General features: G+C 54.8%; 1 protein-coding gene across 3 annotated transcripts in view; it reads left to right on the forward strand.

Annotated features, from left to right (window-relative positions):
- The window catches only part of Cpne5 (copine 5), an 88,766-nt gene that overhangs the window by 47,341 nt on the left and 23,889 nt on the right, over positions 1 to 17,536 (forward strand). For 2 of the 3 annotated variants that reach the window (XM_046450756.2, XM_046450757.2), the window contains 2 exons: positions 8,328 to 8,431; positions 12,990 to 13,094. In XM_046450756.2, the coding sequence (XP_046306712.1) occupies positions 8,328 to 8,431; positions 12,990 to 13,094 (209 nt within the window). Of the gene's footprint in view, positions 1 to 8,327; positions 8,432 to 9,661; positions 9,785 to 12,989; positions 13,095 to 17,536 lie in introns of those variants that run through there. The other variant, XM_046450759.2, reaches the window with a different exon arrangement.

The following is a 17,536-nucleotide window of genomic DNA, read 5'->3' on the forward strand; positions in this document are numbered from 1 at the left end:
TCCAGCCGGTTGACGCAGCAGCCGGGCTGCCGCCTCTGCGCCCAGAGCCTCGGGTTTCCACCAGCGGGTGGGCCTGACCCGTTGCTGTGAAGGAGATCGGGAAGGTGGCTGCTTGGCAGGTGCCTAGGGAGGTGGACTCTGAACCTCTAGCAACCTCGATTCAGTTTTCCCCTAAGCTTCTGGCCCAGCTGGTGGCTTCCCCCGGGTTCATAATTAAATAAGGTAATAGACGGGAGAGCGCTGAGGAAACTGTAAAGCTGGAGACGAGGAGGCTGCAGCCGCCGGCTCAGGGCCCAGCGCTGGTCAACAGGCTTCTATTGGCACCGGGGCCCCTCCTCCCCCTCCTCCCCTTCCCTCCCTTCTGCATCCAGGGACCACCTGGCTGCGCCCCCCCCCCCCCCCCCCCGCACTCAAGCTCTTCCCGCGCCAGGGGGTCTGGGGGCGCCTCCCCTGCACTGGAGGCTGCCGCTGCCAGCTCCTTTTCTCCCGGCACATCTTTGGCTGAGTTCTGTCTTTCCCTAGAATATTTGCAAGGAAAAGAGCCTAATTCCCAGCATCTGGCTGAATTAAAATAATTACATCTGAGCCGCTTTGCTCGGTCTTCCCGGCTCAGCATTCAGTGGGAGGATCAAAGGAAGAGGGCGGAGTCGGAGCCGGTGGCCGCCGGAGCAGGGCGTCCTGCCCCGAGCATCCGCAGCCCAAGTGGACCCTCCCTCCCAGGATGGGGTGGGCGGGCGGGGACCTGCCGGGGATTAGGGTGGGCTCCAACCTAGCACCAGCTTACTTTGATAGGCATAGAAAAAGCCTAGCTCTTCTGGGATTTAAAGGCCAAGAAAGTTCCTAAAATCGGCATTTGCTCCGAACACTGTTCCGTGGTCCTTAGCGTCGACAGGAGATCGGGCATCCCCACATTTCAGGCTGGGGATGCAGCTCCGTGGGGTGGGGGGGGGGGCACTTGCCTGGCGCACACCAAGCCCTGGGTTTGATGCCTAGTACTGTGCCCCCGACAAAGAAATTGCCCCAATTTCATCATGCCCAGTGGCAAAACTGTTGGAAAAATACAGAGAATTTTAAAGAATCAAAAAATCACCCAGAGATAATTATTATGGACATTTTGATTTGTTTCTTCCAAGCCTGTTTTTCCTTGAGTGTATGCGTATATTTTTCTTCTAATTGGTATACTATGATATCTAGATTGTGATTTTTATTTTATTATTATTAATTTCTATTTATTTATTATTATTATTTTGTGGTGCTGGAGATTGAAGCCAGGGCCAGCCAGGCAAGCTGTCTCCTCCACAGCCCAGTTGGGCCAGCGCAGTAGTGTAGGCCAAAGAAAGTGCCCGAGACAGCCGAGACACATGTGGTTTCTTGGGGAAAGCCTGCAGGAGATCAGTGACAGTTCCAAGAAGAGTTTAGTGGTGACAGGCTGACTGCACCTCCCTGCCTCACAGTGCTTTGCCAAGCAGCCAAGCTGTACCTCCTTTCCTCCACAATGTTTTGTCCAGTGGCGGCCAGCAGGACGAGTGACACGAATCCTTTCCACAGTGCTCCAGTTCTGCTCTGTCCTGCTCAGAGAGGGTTTTACATGTGAGGCTGCAGAAGCAGTGACGGCGACAGCCGCAGCGTGCTTGGCTTGCTTGTAGGACCAGCATCCCAAGGAGCACGGAACCTGGCTGCACTCCTGCAAGCTGGCAGCTTTCTCCAGATAACTCTGACTTGCCCTAGTTTTCAGCGAGCCGAAGAGAAAGCCAGGGTCCTCCTGATAATATGTATCTGGATATTGCAGCCCAGACCTGCTCTAGTTGTTCTCTTAACTTGGCTGGGTTTTGGGAGCAGAAAGGGGGCGTTTAGGGAATGATGTTTTACTGCCCCTCTCTGATTTAGGGACTATATACAAGCACTCTACCACTGAGCTTCGTCCCCAGCCCAGTAGCTAGCTTTATAGGCTTCATTTTCCTATGTCATTCAATGGTCTTAGAAGACATGTATTTAATAGCTGCATATAAGCCGGACACAGTGGCACACGCCTGAAATCCCAGCTGCTCCAGAGGCTGAGGCAGGAGGATCCTGAGTTCAAAGCCAGCTTCAGCAACTTAGCAAGGCCCTAAGCAACTCAGTGAGACCTTTTCTCTAAATGAAATACAAAAAAGAGCTGGGGATGTGGCTCAGTGGTTAAGTGCCCCTGGGTTCAATCCCCAGGACAAAAAAACTGTGTATTATTCCTTTTTGTATGGAAGGTCTGTCATTTATTGAACCTATTCTCTTACAAGAAACAAAATAAGCAACGCTACAGTGAACATCCTCATGTTCTAATTGAGCTCCAGTTGATGGATAGTTGGTTTAAATTGGTATCCTAGACACACAGGTTTACTGAGTGGGAGGGAAAATGGTCCATCAGAGATTTTCAGCCTCTGAATGACCAAATCAAGAGGGGCAGCTGATTAGATTGTTTGGGAACTGGGTCATTAAGAGGTGCTTACCTCAACTTGGTTGTTAGAATCAAAGCCTGAGGAGGCCTTGTCTTCCAGATCAGCTTCTCTGCCCAGGGCCTGTGTTTGAATAAACATCAGCCTTGAGCCTCTGGGTCTTCCGGGGGTCTTCTCAGGCCTCCCCAAGTGTCCAGCTTCTGTAGTCTTATCCCGGCCCCCTGGGTTCTCGCTTCTCCCCTCTGGGAGAATTGTGGCTAAGGATTCCTTTTGTTTAATTGAGCTCTTTTTTTCCTGACTAAAAAGGGCAATGTGCCAATTCTAGGAGATTTGGAAATTCCAACAGACCTTAAAGAGAAGACAATAAATGTCACTGTGGTCCCACAGTTTATTTACAAGTGTGCCTCGGGGTATAACATGCCAGTGATAGGGGCGAAATGATAACGAACTTGGGGGCTCTGGATCCATACTAAATGCCATTGCTTAACTAGCTGTGTGGTCTGGGGCAAGTGCCTTGACTTCTCTGTGCCTCAATGACTTCATTTGTAAAAATGTCTTCATTTAAATTTTTGATATTTTGTTTATCATGGATTTTTGCTTGTTCTGACCCTGGGAGCTGCCAGCAAAACCCAAGCCAGATTTGCCTTTTGTTCTCCCCTCCTGGGTGTTGCTAACTCCTGCCTGGCCTTCAGCCCATCTGCTGACCCCTGGGACTGGCCTCTGACCTCCATAGCAGCACTCTTCTGAGGCAGAGAGGGCGAAGGTGCTGGAGGAGGCCAGGCGCTGGCTGTGAGAGAAAGGCTGTTGGCTGTATTCTTCCAAGCAGCTCAATTAACATGCAGAGAGATGCAAATTGAGGCAATCCTGCTGTTTTAGAAAAACTTAATATGTTTTTTAAAAAGATAGGGTGAAAGGCAGAAATTGCAGGAAATGATATACTGCAGGAGCGGCTCTATCCTCCCAGGCTGACTCCCGGGAAGCTTCTGGTTTGGGAAGAGCATCTCGCAGGCTGGGGCTGACACCCTCCACCTCGGACCCTCGCCAGAATCTGCGGATACCCAGCTGGCTGGCTGATCCCCCTGCCCCTCCCTGGCCTCCTCATGGGTCCACACCTTTGTCTGTGGAGGGTTGGACATCCATTCACTGACCACGCGGGATGGGACAGGAGGCTGGGGAGGCCTTGTTTGTAGGACTCGGGCCACCTTCAAAAGCACAGGCAGAGGCAGGGCCTGGGGTGGAATTGGGCAGGAGGATGGTAAGTTCAAGACCAGCCTGGCCACTTAGTGAGACCCTGCCTCAGAAAGGAAAGGGGTAGTGCGCTTGCCCAGCTTGTGATGCCCTGGGAGGTTCACTCCCAGCACTGCAAAAAAAAAAAAAAAAAAAAAAAAAGGAGAAAGAAAAACAATGGTACCAGACAATGACACATTCCTGTCTCAAGGACTTCCCCACGGTGGGCCTTCACCTGGAGGGAAGCTGGCCTCCATGTCAGAAACCTCTCTGAAGGTCTGTCTGTCCCCAGCGGATCCTTCAAGGGTGCCACAATCATACTGGACTTTAGGCAAAAGTACCTGGGCCGAGCTTATGCCCAGGAGGGCAGCTCAGGAGCGAGGAGGCAGCCCCCTGCCCCCACAGCGCCCACCTATCTGCCAGCAGCGGGACGCTGGGCCCACAGGCGGATTTTCCAGTTAGCTGAATTTCAGAGCCAACCTTTTCTGTCTTTCTTTTTGGATTTTAACTAGTTTCACGGAGGCCTTTCCAAATGGATTTCACACTCCCTGACTTGGCCAACTGAGGTCAGGGAACATAATTAAGCTTATCTGGATGCTGCGGAGTCATCCTTTAGAATCTCAGCTATTGGTCTTGGGAGCCAGGCTGTCTGTCCCAGTCCCAGCTCCTCTTTCTGGCTGTGTGGCTTCCTGCAAGGGCCTTAACCTTTCTGTGCCTCAATTTCCTTGTCTTTAAAATGAAAGCACCTACTTCACAGGGTTGCTGAGCGGATGAAGTGGATTAAATACATAAAAATAGTGGCTGGCACATACTAGAGCCTCTTCTGGTGTCATCTTTGTAACCAACGGTGGCAGCCCCTGTTCTCACAGCTGCCCCATGCTGGCCACCATGGCTGGGAACTGACACGTCACGCCCCTGGTCTTCCTGAGGGGCTCGCACGGGGGTATTATCATTCCATTGTACCGAACTGCAGAGAGGGGGAGTTGTGTGCCCCCAGCCTCCTGAGCAACCAGTAGCAGAGCTGGGACTCCAACCTGGTGGTCCTTGGCTCCTCGGAGCCGTCTGTCAGGTGCTGTGGGACATTGACTGGCCCTGGAAGTTACAGTTTATCAAGGTCTTGCAGTCACTTTTCTTTTATTTCTTTTTTTTTTTTTTTAAACTGGGTTTGAACCTAGAGGTGCTGAGCTACATCCCAAGTCCTTTCTATTTTTTTGAGACAGGGTCTTGCTAAGTTGCTGAGGCTGGCCTTGATCCTCCTGCCTCAGCCTCCTGAGTCCCTGGGAATTATAGGCATGTGTGGCCCCACCCAGTTACCTTTTCTTTCTTTCTAACATTTATTTTTTAGGTGTAGATGGACACAACACAATGCCTTTATTTTTGTGTGGTTCTGAGGATTGAACCCGGGTCCCGCCCGTGCTAGGTGAGCGCTCTATCGCTGAGCCACAACCCCAGCCCTACATTTGCTTTTTATCTGATATTTCTACCAGCTTTCTGATCTTGCAGGGACCTGAGGAGTTCTCCTTTGAGGCAAAACAAAACAACAACCACCTCTTTAGCTTGTCTGGATTTTGTGGCATCTGTTGGGGCTCTTTCCAGGGTGTGCAGGTAGTCACCTGTATAGGTCGGGCAGTCCTGTGGGGCTCACCTGTGTTCATGCAGGTGAGAATATCACTCAGGGGAATTCCAGATGTGAAAAGTCATTGTCATAACCACCAAACTGTGACCCAGGGAGGCAGCAGGGACCTTGGATTCCCACACTGTCACCTGAGTGCCAGTGCTCCCCCAGGACTGGCTACTGAGTGTCCCCAGCTGTTGGCCCACTCCAGTGTTCATGTGGCATCGACACTGAGTCTGATCTGCCAGGCTTAAAGGGACTGGGGTGGTCATCCTGCCCGACATGTGACTTCACGGATGAGGAAACAGGCTCAGGGGGCTTGAGGGACTTGCTGAAATTGTAGAGCTAGGACTGAACCTCGGGCCTCTGACTTCCTTGATGGGACTGTCCCCCTTGCTCCCCTCCAGGTCCTCTGCCTTGACTGGTGCCACTCAGGCTGCCTCTGTGGGAAGGACCAGGCCCACTTCATGGCCCCTTGTGTGGTCACACAGGGAGATGCACGTGGCTTAATGCTCTGCTGTCACCACCCTGAAATTGCTGAACTCTTCTCAAAGCCTCCACATTTCCCTTTACACTGGTCCCCACAGTTTATGTAAGGGGTTCTGGGAGGAGCCACCAGGTCCCAGGCCTTCTTCCTTTCCAGGCTACAGGATGTGGCTCCACAGGAAGGCATTAAAATGCTCCCTCCAGGGCTGGGGATAGAGCTCAGCCGGTAGAGTGGTCGCCTCACATGCTCAAGACCCTGGGTTCAATCCCCAGCATGGAAGGAAGGAAGGGAGGGAGGGAGGGAGGAAAAATGCTCTGTTCACTAGCTGGGAATGGAGTGGAACTCTCCAGAGCGTGTCTGCTGAATGCCTTAGAAGCCTAGAGAATGTTCTGGATGGGGGACTGGGGATATGACTCAGTTGGTCGAGTGCTTGTTTCGCATGCACAAGGCCCTGGGTTGAATCCCCAGCATCACAGAAAGAAAGAGAATGATAGCAGTGAAAACTCAAGTCTGACGGCCTGGGTTACTCACCGTGGACTTGGGGTGTATGATTAACCTGTTTCCTCCTCTGGAGAAGGTAGAAGCTAGAGAAATGACTGGGACTTGTGTCAAGGGTGAAGGTGCCACCAGATCCCTGGCACCTAGTAAGTGCTCAGTAAGTCAGCTGTTCTCTTACTCTGGCCTGTGACGCTGGGAGACAGGATTCAAGCTGCCCTTAACCCGGCATCTCAGTGCCCATCCTCAGGGGTATTCAGTGGCACTTCCTGCCCTGGGGTGGAGGGAGTGGTGTGCTGAGAGACATAACTTTGAAATGAGTTTACACAGGTTTGAATTTCCCTTCTACCAGTTAGTTACCAGCCTAAGGTCACCTCACTTCTCCGACCCGGCTTCCTCATTCATAAAAAGCGAATAGAGGACTGTTTTGAAGACTAAATTTGTTAAGGCATGTCACAGAGGGTGTCTAATGAATGCTCCTGAGTGAGAGCCAGTGGAGGGATGCTGAGTTTGCTGTCACTGGATGTCCTTGTGGGAAGGCATGTGTGTGTGGGGGGGCAGGGAGCGGCCACACACACTGGGGGGGGAGAAATGTTCTAAGAATAATGATGATGACGACAACACACACGCACACAGCACTTAATTGTGCTAGCCGCGGTGTTCAGCGTTGTACAATTATCTCATTTTATCCCCATGAGCCTGTGAGGTAGGCCCTGCCCGTTCCTCCTATTTTACAGGAGCACAGAGAGGGTGATTAATTTACCGTAGGTCCCACAGCTAGTGAAGCAGATAGCCTGGCCGCAGCCATCATAGGCCTGACCATTATACCACCAGTCCCACTGTTCAGCCTCTTGACTGTGTCCTTCAACCTCAAGGGAGGTTATAACACATCTTCATTTTCTTTCTTTTTTTTTTTGTACCAGGGATTGAACTCAGGGCACTTAACCACTGAGCCACTCCCCCAGCCGTTTCTTGCATTTTGTTTAGAGGCAGAGTCTCACTGAGTTGCTAAGGGCCTCACTAAATGCTGAGGCTGGCTTTGAACTGGAGATCCTCCTGTCTCCACTGGGATTACCGGCATGTGCCACTGCACCCGGCTTACATCTTCATCTCTGTGACCACCATTTGGTCCTCACTGGGCAGTGGGTCATTCACCTCAAGACATGCCCCCTGCGGAGAGGAAAGGGGTGTGCCAGGAGCTGGCCTAGAGCAGGGCAGGCCCAGGGTCTGCAGGACAGAGTCTGATAGCTGGCGTGACCGTTAGGATGCAGAACTGCTAAGCAGGGGGGCTGCTTGGGCGGAGTGAGCGGGGGCCACATTCAGGGAGGTCCCTGAGGTGCTCAGGACCCCTCTGTAGCCCCTCTGTAGCATGGTGGGTTCAGGTGAACCTGGCTCTACTTGGCGAGCTCAGGGAAGTTCCCTGCTCTGAGCCTTTGGTGTCTTAGCTGTTACACGGGCCACTGTCCCTGCCACATCCACTTTAGGGCGTTGTGGGCCTCTGGAGACTCAGGCGGTGTGGACAGATAGGATGCTCGCACTGCAGCTTCCGCTGGAGCCAGGCAGATGCAGGCAGGAAAGAAGCATCGGAGACAGAGCAGAGTGGAGGCTTCTGGGCCCGCAGATCACACTCAGGCGGACCTTGGATTAATCAGTTCCCCTTTCTTAGCTGCTCAGGGAATTGGGAATGGAATCCCGGGGGCTGGCGCTCATGGGGGACTGCTACACCTGTTCCCTGCTGAGCACCTCACACCCCATCTCACCTAGTCCCCAGCCCCCTGGAGTCCCCAGGTTGCAATGGGAGACTGAAGCTCTGCACTGAGGCTCTGTTACCTACCTTGCCCGGGGTCACACAGCTAGAAGGTGACAGAGCTAAGACTCAATCCAGGGCCGCTGCAGAATCCTCCTGCTTCTGTACCCGGGCCTCCAGGCCTGCTGCTGCCCAGGTGGAGTGAGCCCCGGGATGCCAGCCGGGCCTGGCGTGGAGCCGGGCTGAGGCTGGATCCTCTTGCCTGTCGGGGTCTTGAGCTGTTTTCCCACTCCTCTGCCTCACGCGCCCTGGCCCCTCCCTCCGCAGGATGTGGCCACCATGCAGTTCTGTGCCAACAAGCTGGACAAGAAGGACTTCTTTGGGAAATCCGACCCCTTCCTGGTGTTCTACCGGAGCAACGAGGACGGCACGTGAGTCTTGGGCAGCACTAGGCACTGCGCTGTCACCACTGGGCTCAGCCTCGGGTCAGGGACATGGACAAGCGGCAACTGGCTGTCGGGGGCTGGGGTCCTGCTCCTTCCATGGCCCCCCAGGGTCTGGCTCTGCAGAGGAGTGCCTGACATATAGATGGGGTCAGTGAGGAGTGGGGATGGCCTCTAAGCAGATCTCCGTAATGACAGGTGCTGAGTATGTTGGGGGCAGACAAAAACAGGCTGGGGCCTGAATAAGGGGCCCCAGCTTCCATGAGACCCCTCTGATAGCCTCTTCCTTGTTCTACACAAAGCAGTCCCCATCTCCAAGCCCAGTCCCCTCTATCCACAGCCCTCTGAATGCCCCCCATCACGTCCCCTCCCTCTGAACCCTCAGCATGGCAAAACTGGCCCCCTCCCTCCACCTGGCCCCCAGCGCTGCCAAGGGCTTCACTCAGAACTCAGGACCTCTGGGCTCCCTCCTCCTCTCCTGCAGGTAGAAGCCCTCCTCCGTGTAATGGAAATGTGCTTAAAGCTTGGGCAGCTGTAGGTCAGCAGTATACATGGAAGGACTCTGGGTTGCGGATCTGGGGACCTAGGTCCACACCCACACCTGCTGAGTGACCCTGGGGCAAGGTATGCCCCCTCTCTGGGCCTGATTTCTCATCCATAAATGAAACATGGGATTAGGTGGCCCCCACGGTCTCTTTAAGCAGTGCAGTTCTGGGGGCCAGGGGGCACTTACTGCTGGGCTTCTACAGAGGAGGAAGGACGGACCCAGGAGGTTAATTAGAGACTCTGCTGAAGAAGGGGTTGGAAACAGCCTTTGAAGGAGAGGAACAATGTGGGTGCACAGGGTGGGGGGGCAGGGAGCAACGACAGTGCCTGAGGGCAGAGCCGCCTCCACAGCCCCTGATTCTGAAATGAGGGGAGTGTGTGCGGGAGAGGGAGAGAGTCTGAGTGCGTGTGTGAGTGTGTGTGTGTGTGTGTGTGTGTGAGTGTGTGTGTGTGTCTGTTGGGGGGCAGGAGTCTCAGGGAGGAGGTGTTTCAGTTGCTGGGAAAACTGATTTTTAAACCTGAGCTACAAAACGGGGAGATTAGGTGTGATCATTTGCATGACAAAAGGATTCTTTGTCTCGGGAAGGACTCCCAGCAGGGTTTCTTTAAATAATTCTTGTTGACTTGGACTTGGCTCCCGGTGGGGGAGGAGGAGGCCTGGGTGTCCACACACGTCCCCTTGGGAGAGGCAGAGCCCAGGTGGCCTGGGCCTGTCCAGCTGCTCCTGACCAGGACCTGGCGAGGGATGTGGAGCGGGAGGGGCCGTCGAGGTGTCTGAGTGACGGTTCTGCAGCGGTGCGTGGGCTGCTGGGGAGGGGCGGGGAGTGGAGAGGCTCGTGACTGACACCACAGCAGGTGGGAGGTGCGGTGAGGCTCCGGGCTGAGCGGGTGCAGGGTGTGGCTGCAGGGGGAGCGGGCTGGGAGCAGGGGGCCAGAGGACTCCGTGGAGACCAGTGGGGACCGAAGGTGTAGCCCCTTCCCTGGCCGTGGGGCCCCAGGTCCCCAAATGTGGGAAATGGCAAAGAAGCTGGTCCAATGGGGGAGACCACGGGAATTTATTTCGGGGCAAGTTTCACTGAAGGTTGGGGCTGGAGCTCTCCAGGAAGATAGCTGCCCCCCCCCCCCGGGACCCCCCCCAGACCTGTAGAAACCATCCAGGGACTGCTGAGGGCTGGGCCAGAAGGCAGACCCCCAGGCCCTGCAGAGGCTGAGCAGGGAAGGATGGGGGGGTCTCCCGGGGTGGGAGGAGAGAGGAGTGTGAAGTTTTGGGAGATATCGGTCATGAGGAGGGCAGGAGGAAGGTCAGCCAGGGAAATCAGGGGAGGGAAGTGTTCTGCCAACCTGGCCGCCATCCTCCGCGAGATCCCCCCACCTCATCTGGTTCCATGTTAGTAACTCCTCTGTCCGCCTTCCAGGTGTCAGGGAAGGGCCAGTGGCCCCAGCCTGGCACAACCAGTTAGTTACCAGCTGAGTAGAGGTAGGCAAGACTAACCCAATAGAACCTTCTGGAATGTTGTCTAGCATGGTCACCACCACCCACATATAGTTACTGAGCACCTAAATTGGGGTTAGTGCGACTGATAACATTTTTCACTTAATTTCATTTTAATTAATCTAACTTAGTCACATGACTGCCATTTTGGACAGTACAACGTACCTACATAATCTGTTGTATGTACACTGGGGACAAGTGGCACCTCCCTCTCAGGGGTGCTTTGAGGATGGGATGAGTTAGTATATTATCATTAGAAAAAGGCCTGGTAGGGGCTGGGGTGGAGTTGTGGCTCAGTGGTAGAGCACTTGCCTAGCATGTGTGAGGCATTGGGTTCAATTCTCAGCACTACATATAAATAAATGAATAAAATAAAGGTCCATAAACATCTAAAAAAATATTTAAAAAAGAAAAGAAGAAGGTCTGGTAAGCCTGGTGTGGTGGCGCACAGTCTATAATCCCAGAAACTCAGGAGGCTGAAGCAGGAGGATCACAAGTTTGAAGCCAGCCTCAGCAATTTAGCAAAACCCTCAAAATAAAAATTAAAAAGGGGTGGCAAAGTAGCTCCACGGTAGAGCGCACACACACACACACACACACAAAGAAATGAAAAAGGCCTGGAAGTGTTAGTGAATGTTCTTATTCCCACTTTGCAATGAGAGGGGAAAGTCAGAGAGGGAAAGACATATGCTCAGGGATGCACAGCTGGCAGATGGTGGGTCTGGGACTGGGACTCCCATCTATCTGACTCTGTTGGGTAGCTCTCCCACCGATGCTCCCAGTGTGTGTCCAAATGAAAGTGAGTCAAGGGGTGGGAGGGCCATAGGAACCGCTTCACAGGAGGGCCTGCCTCTGGGAGGGAGTTGGGGGGGAGTTGGAGGGTGTTGCAGCATAGAGTGGGGAAGGTATGGCTTGGTGGTGAGGGACCAGGGAGGGCAGGCAAGAGTCAGAGGCGACACCACACTGCACAGGGCCCAGGAAGGGATGAGTGGGGAAGAGATTGGGCTCATAGAAGGGCTGCTCCTGGAGTTTGGCTATTAAGGGAAAGGAGAGAACTACTCGGGGGTTCAAGAGATGGGGGTGCTGGGGAGGGTCCACAGAAGGCACCTGTGACAGTCAGGGGAGCCCAGGGTGGCTTCTGTATGGCATGATTGCCCCTCCCTCCACCGCTCCCCCCTTCCTCCCTGCCCCCCCTGCCTGCCCGCCGGCCCACCCCGGCTGCCCATCCCCATCCTCGTCCTCGCCCCCAGCTCTGGGTGTGCAGGGAGGTCTCCCACGTGCATCTCCACACTCCAGTGGGTGGGCGAGGACGAGCTGAAGAGAAACTCAGAGCCACAGTGACAGGGATGACATTTTGACTTGAAAATTGCCACAGAAGAAATGGCACAGGCTGTGTGGGCTTGGGCGGAGCCCAGCACTTACCCAGGTGACCTTTCTAAGCTGGGATGGTGCTGGGGCGGATGCCTGGGAGGTCGCTCCTGGCCGCCCATCCAGGTGGCAGGCCAGCCAGGCGTGGCATGGGAGGGGACCCGGTGTGGGTGAGCCAGCTCTGAACTTTCAGTTTGCAAAGCAGGTTTTTTGAATTTGGTCTGGAAAAGCAGAAGGGGTCTTAGAGACGATCCAGGTCATCCCAGGGGCTTTGATTTCACTGAATTGAAATGCAGGTGGAAGCTTTGGAAAGTTCCTCTGGCTCCTTAAAAAAAAAATTTTTTTCTTGAATACCTACTAAGTGCCAGGTCTTGTTCTAGGCACTAGGGTTACATCAGTGGATCAAGAGAAAAACTCTTTATTCTGATGGAGGTTAATCTTAGTGTCAGATAGTAAACAGAATAAATAAGGGGAAAACAGGCAATATCATAATGTTAAATGGTGACACATAGGAAAAGAAATATGGAAGGAGACAGGGGATGTCGGAATCAAAGGCCAGGAGGCTGTACATTTTGGACATGGTCATCAGTGGGGACTTCATGGAGATGACCTCTGACCTGAGCTAGTGTGGCGGGGAGCAGGAAAGGGGGGAACGTCCTAGGGTGGGAGAAGAGCAGACACCCGCGACCCGACACCCAATTCTAGATACAATTTTAGGGACTCACAGGCCACGAAGGTCCATTGAGACAGATCCTTTCATGGGTCTCAGGGGATGAAGATAGAGGCCAGCTTCACAGGGTTTTGAGTCAGGCGAGGAAGTGGAGGCCCGGAGAGGGGCGAGTTTGGTCAAGGTCACACGGTGAGTTGGCCCCAAGCAGGGGCTGTTAGGACCAGGTCTCCTGCCCCCACAGGACTTGTCTCCTTCCAGGCTGGGTCCCCATCTGGTGCAGGTCTGCAGCATCTCAGCCAGTGGCCGTCCAGTTCCAGCCAGGCCGCTGCTAGTGACAGGCAGCTCGTCCCCCAGGATCCCCAGTTTCCATGTCTGGCAGCGGCAGACATGGCCGGCTGACCCCCCTGCCAACCTGGATCCTGCCGCTCTTGGCTTCAAGCCTGACGGCCTTTCTCTCCCTTCTTCACCAGGTTCACCATTTGCCACAAGACGGAGGTCATGAAGAACACGCTCAACCCCGTGTGGCAGACCTTCTCCATCCCCGTGAGGGCCCTCTGCAACGGGGACTATGACCGGTGAGATGGGAGGACAGCCCTTCCCTGTTCCTCCACCCCCAGGCCTTCCCAACACCAGGGGGACTACCCAAAGCAGGCCGTCAGCCGGCTTCCTCAATATGCAGGGGCCTCTGGGCTGCACCTTGGTGTCCGCACAGGGTGGGGCTCGGTGGCCTCCCCCTCCCGCCAGCTCCCAGCAGGTCTGCCTCCCCATGGTCTCGCAGCTCCTGCCCCCCACTTCCTCCTTGTCTGGCCTCCGTATTGGGAAGCTCTAAAGTGTGGGAGGATGGGAGTGGAGTGCCTGGGACTCCAGGGTGACCTAGACGGGTGGCACCAGATGGGCGTCCCTGGTACCCTGGTCTGGAACTCGGTGGCTTGTCTTCATTGTTCCCCAGGGAAGGCATATGGTGGCAGGATGGAGGTGAGGAGGTAGGCACAGACAGGGGCGGCTGCTCCCCAGCAGCCTTAGTCTCTGGCCGGGGGACTCTGGAGTCAGAATCCAGGGACACTCCCTGCCAGCCAAGTTGCCATAAATGAGGGGCGAGGGAGCAGGGATGAGAGCCTGCTAGGTATTTTGGTTCTGTGTGGCCTACTCACATGACATGTCAGCTGTCATCATCATCATCTTAATCACTCAGTGTGATTTTCCAGGGTAGAGACCAGATACCTCGTTTCCAGCCTTGACTCTTTGAGTAAAAAGCTCTGTCAACCTGGGTGATCTTTGACCCTCCGTTTCTTTTCTGCAAAGTAGGTGTGAGAACATCTGCCTACTCCCTGGGCCGCTTTGAAGTTCACACAGCACAGCCTATTCAAGGAGGACCTGTGTGCGTGAAATACCAAATTCAACATTTTGTTCACAAATGTATTGTGGCCCCACCAGACGCTGGGAAATCAGCAGGGGCAAAGCACGATCTCCACCCCTCTCCCAGCCTCGTGGGTTTAACTGCTAGTGGGGGAGGCAGACATTAATCCAATAATCACACAAACATATCATTAGCCGTTGCAGTAAAGTGCTGGAGAGCGTGGGGGTCATGTCAGACGGAAGCTATAAGATGCATACGTTCCCTGGGCACGGTGATGCACACCTATAATCCCAGCTATTCAGGAGGCTGAGGCAGGAGGACCACAAGTTTGAGGCCAGCCTGGGTAATTTAATGAGACCCTGTCTTAAAATGAAGAGGGCTGGGGGTGTATTGAGCTGTAGAGAGCTTTCTGGCCAATGCAAGGCCCTGGGTTCAGTCCCTAACACTGTGCACACACAGAGATGGTGTAGGCCTGGGTTAAGTTGTGAGAACCTTCCAGTGCCCTGGCAATGGCTGCAGCTCAGCTGGGCAAGCTGGCCAGGGATCATCAGCAGGGCTGGCCAGCAGCCTTGAGGAACTGGACCGTCCCTAGCTCACCCCACGGGGACATGGTGCATCAGAACAGACACCTTGGTGTGCCCCGAGACCTTGCTCACAATGGCCACCAAGTGTGTGTGGTGGGTTTGGTGAGTGGGTGGATGGCCTCTAACACCCCCGTTTCCATCTCAGGAGACCCTCAGGCTGCCCAGCCAAGGCTGAGGTACTCCTTCTCTGCCTCTTGGCTGGGATAGAAAAGCCACAGTCTGTTCCCCAGGAGATCCTGAGCACCTACTAGATGCCCAGTACCGGCCTCTGTGTGATTTTGGGGGGACACTCAGCTGTGTTCCCCTCTTCTGGAAGCTTCTGGTCTAATCACTGGGGGCTCTGGTGAGCAGGCATTCCAGCCAAACAAGGCCTGTTGCCGGCTGGCGGGGTCCTGAGGCTTCTGGAGTGGGTGACAGGGGGACCCTGGGGAGGAAGGCCAGGCAGGTTCCCACCTCCCCTCCCAACCCTAGCCCAGCCTCACCCCCACAGGATGGCCGAGCTCATGCCCTTCTCCATGGCTGGCACAAATTGACTGTGACGTGACTGACAGCGGTGTTAATGCCCAGAGCCAGGCGTGTCTCGCCAGCCCTGTGAGCCCCAGCCTAGGGTAGCCCACACACCCGGAGCTACTCAGGAGGCTGCGTTAGGAGGCCCCCCAGGCAGGAGACGGGGCCTGGTGCAGGAAAATGAGGCCACTGCCCTCCCCTGCTAAGGCCCCCGGGAGCCTCACAGAACTCGCTCAGTGTAACCCAGCAGCAGCTTCCCAAGCCAGCCAGGATCCAGGAGCTGGCGGGGTGCTTTGGGGGCACACGGGGCTCTCGGGCCCACGCTCCCTCTTAGGTTGGCAGGCCAGTGGGGAGACAGCGGCCACAGTCATAGCAAAGGCTCCAGTGGCACTTAACCTTGGGCAGGCCCTGTTCCAAGCGCTTACGCCTGTGAACTAAGTTAATCTTCCCTGGGAGAAGCTGCCAGTGCTGTCCACACAGGCCAGGAGACTGAGGCCAGAGAGGTTAAGTAGCTTGCCGAGCATCTTGCTGCCAGCCAACGGGAGAGCCGTACTGGCCAGGCAAGCTGGCTCTGGATCTGTGGTGTTTTTTTTTTTGTTTGTTTGTTTGTTTGTTTTTTGGTACCAGGGATTGAACCCAAGGATGCTCAGCCACTGAGCCACACCTCCATCCCCTTTTTGAATTTTATTTAGAGACAGGGTCTCGCCAGGTTGCTGAGGCTGGCTTTGAACTCGCGATCCTCCGCCTTAGCCTCCTGAGCAGCTGGGATTATGGGCCTGCGCCACCGCACATGGCTTAGAATCTGTGCTCTTAATTCCTGTGTCTTGCTGCCAGACGGCCAAGACGTGGTGTGACAGGGCTGTGACAGGTGCTTCTGGAAGAGGCTCTAGGAGCACCTTGCTCAGAGGTCAGGGACAGGTCACCTTTGGGGCTGGAGGTGAGGGAGCAGCTTGGAGGTAGTCTAAGTCCTGAGAGCAAGTGATTCAGAGAGGAGAGGAGAAGGAACGGCAACAAGTGAGATACAGACAAAGCTTGGAGGTGTCCCAGACACAAAGGGGAAGTGTGACCGGAACCAGATCCTTACTGTCACAGGATGCATTACGGGGTTTCCTTTCACGGCCTGTATGCAGCCCGTTCACGAAACATCAGCATTCCTAGATTATGAAGACTGGGTTTGCTGTTCGGAAATGAGAGGCTGCTGTGGAGGGGGAAAGAATGGGGGAGCCTGGCTTCCGTCCTGGGGACCGTAGGCCACTGTGAGCCAGGCACAGCTACGAGGGCAGGGGACAGAGGTCTGGGAGTTCCCAGGATGGGCAGCAGGAAGAACACGCAGGTCCCTTGTGAGAAAGACATCCAGGAGGGTGAGGACCAGAAAGGACGGTTTCGTGGAATGATAAGGGAGGAGACAGTTTAGGTGATTGAAGTTGCTGGGTGTTGAGGACCTGGGCAGGCTGTGTCCTAATTGTTTTAAATGCATTACTGTGTGAGTAATCTTAGGAGGTATGTGTTCACTCGCAATGTGCCCATTTTACAGATGGGGAGATGGAGGACTAGAGGTTATGTAATGTGCCAGAGCTAGAGGTACCTGTCCTTTCTGCAGGGGGCGCCTCTGGGCTGGTTTGAATGAGTGGACTCTCAGAGAGTGTGCTGAGGGTACCTTCTGAAGTCTGGAGAGGGGTCCTCAGTGGCCGGGGGTTGTGGGGGCTCTAACACTGCCTCAGCTTCAAGCTGCCTTCTGGCTCCCTGGACTCACCAGTTGCTTCTCCTTGGCCTCCCGCCATATGCTGAGCACCCAGGAGGGACCGGGCACAGTACCAGGCACTTCACAGTGTGATCCCAACGACAGGTGCTCAGCATTCCCGGTCTGCCTGTGCAGAAGCTGGAGGATTGGGGAGCTGGAAGCCCCCAATGCCACTCTCTCTGCCTGCCCCCCACCCCTGCGGGGGGGGGGGTGGGAAGGCTGAGCACTTGTCCTCGCTGAAGCCTCTCAGAGCATGGACTGACTCGTCAGTTCAGAGCAAACCCCTCAGGGCCTGTCAGCCCCAGGGACTTGGAAGCAGCAAGGGAATGTCCTTTTCCTTGCCTGGGAGAAGCTCATTAGGAAGAAGACCTTCAGCTCTGGGCTCAGAGGCAACTCTAGTTAGAGCTGACTGACGTGCAGGGGGGGGCTCTGGCGTCTCTGCCAGCTTCTTCCCTTGTCCCTGCTGGTGGGCGAGGCTGACACTTGGCTCTGTCATCCCAGAACTGGGACTGCAGAGGCCCGGGACACAGCTCCTGGCCTTGACACCAGCCAGCTTATGGGAAGCTGCGTCCTCTGGACCTCCTTCTGTGTTTTGTAGAACACGGGTATTGTCACCTGCGTGGCCCACTGCAGAGTGGAAAACTCAGGCCAGCCAGTCAGTGTTTATGGAGCACCTTGTGTATGCAGGGTACCATTCTAGAACAGGGGCTGCCGCCAGAAGCAAATCAAACAGCAGTCTCTGGCTTGGGGGCGGGGATGTTCTGATGGCCGACAAGAGTTGTTTGGAGACACTGAGTGTGTCCAGCAGGAACAGAGGAACGTGTCAAA

Source organism: Marmota monax, unplaced genomic scaffold, assembly GCF_021218885.2.
Source record: "Marmota monax isolate L192 unplaced genomic scaffold, Marmota_monax_Labrador192_F-V1.1 WCK01_AAM20220418_F8-fsc00127, whole genome shotgun sequence".
Classification (NCBI taxonomy): Eukaryota; Metazoa; Chordata; class Mammalia; order Rodentia; family Sciuridae; genus Marmota; species Marmota monax.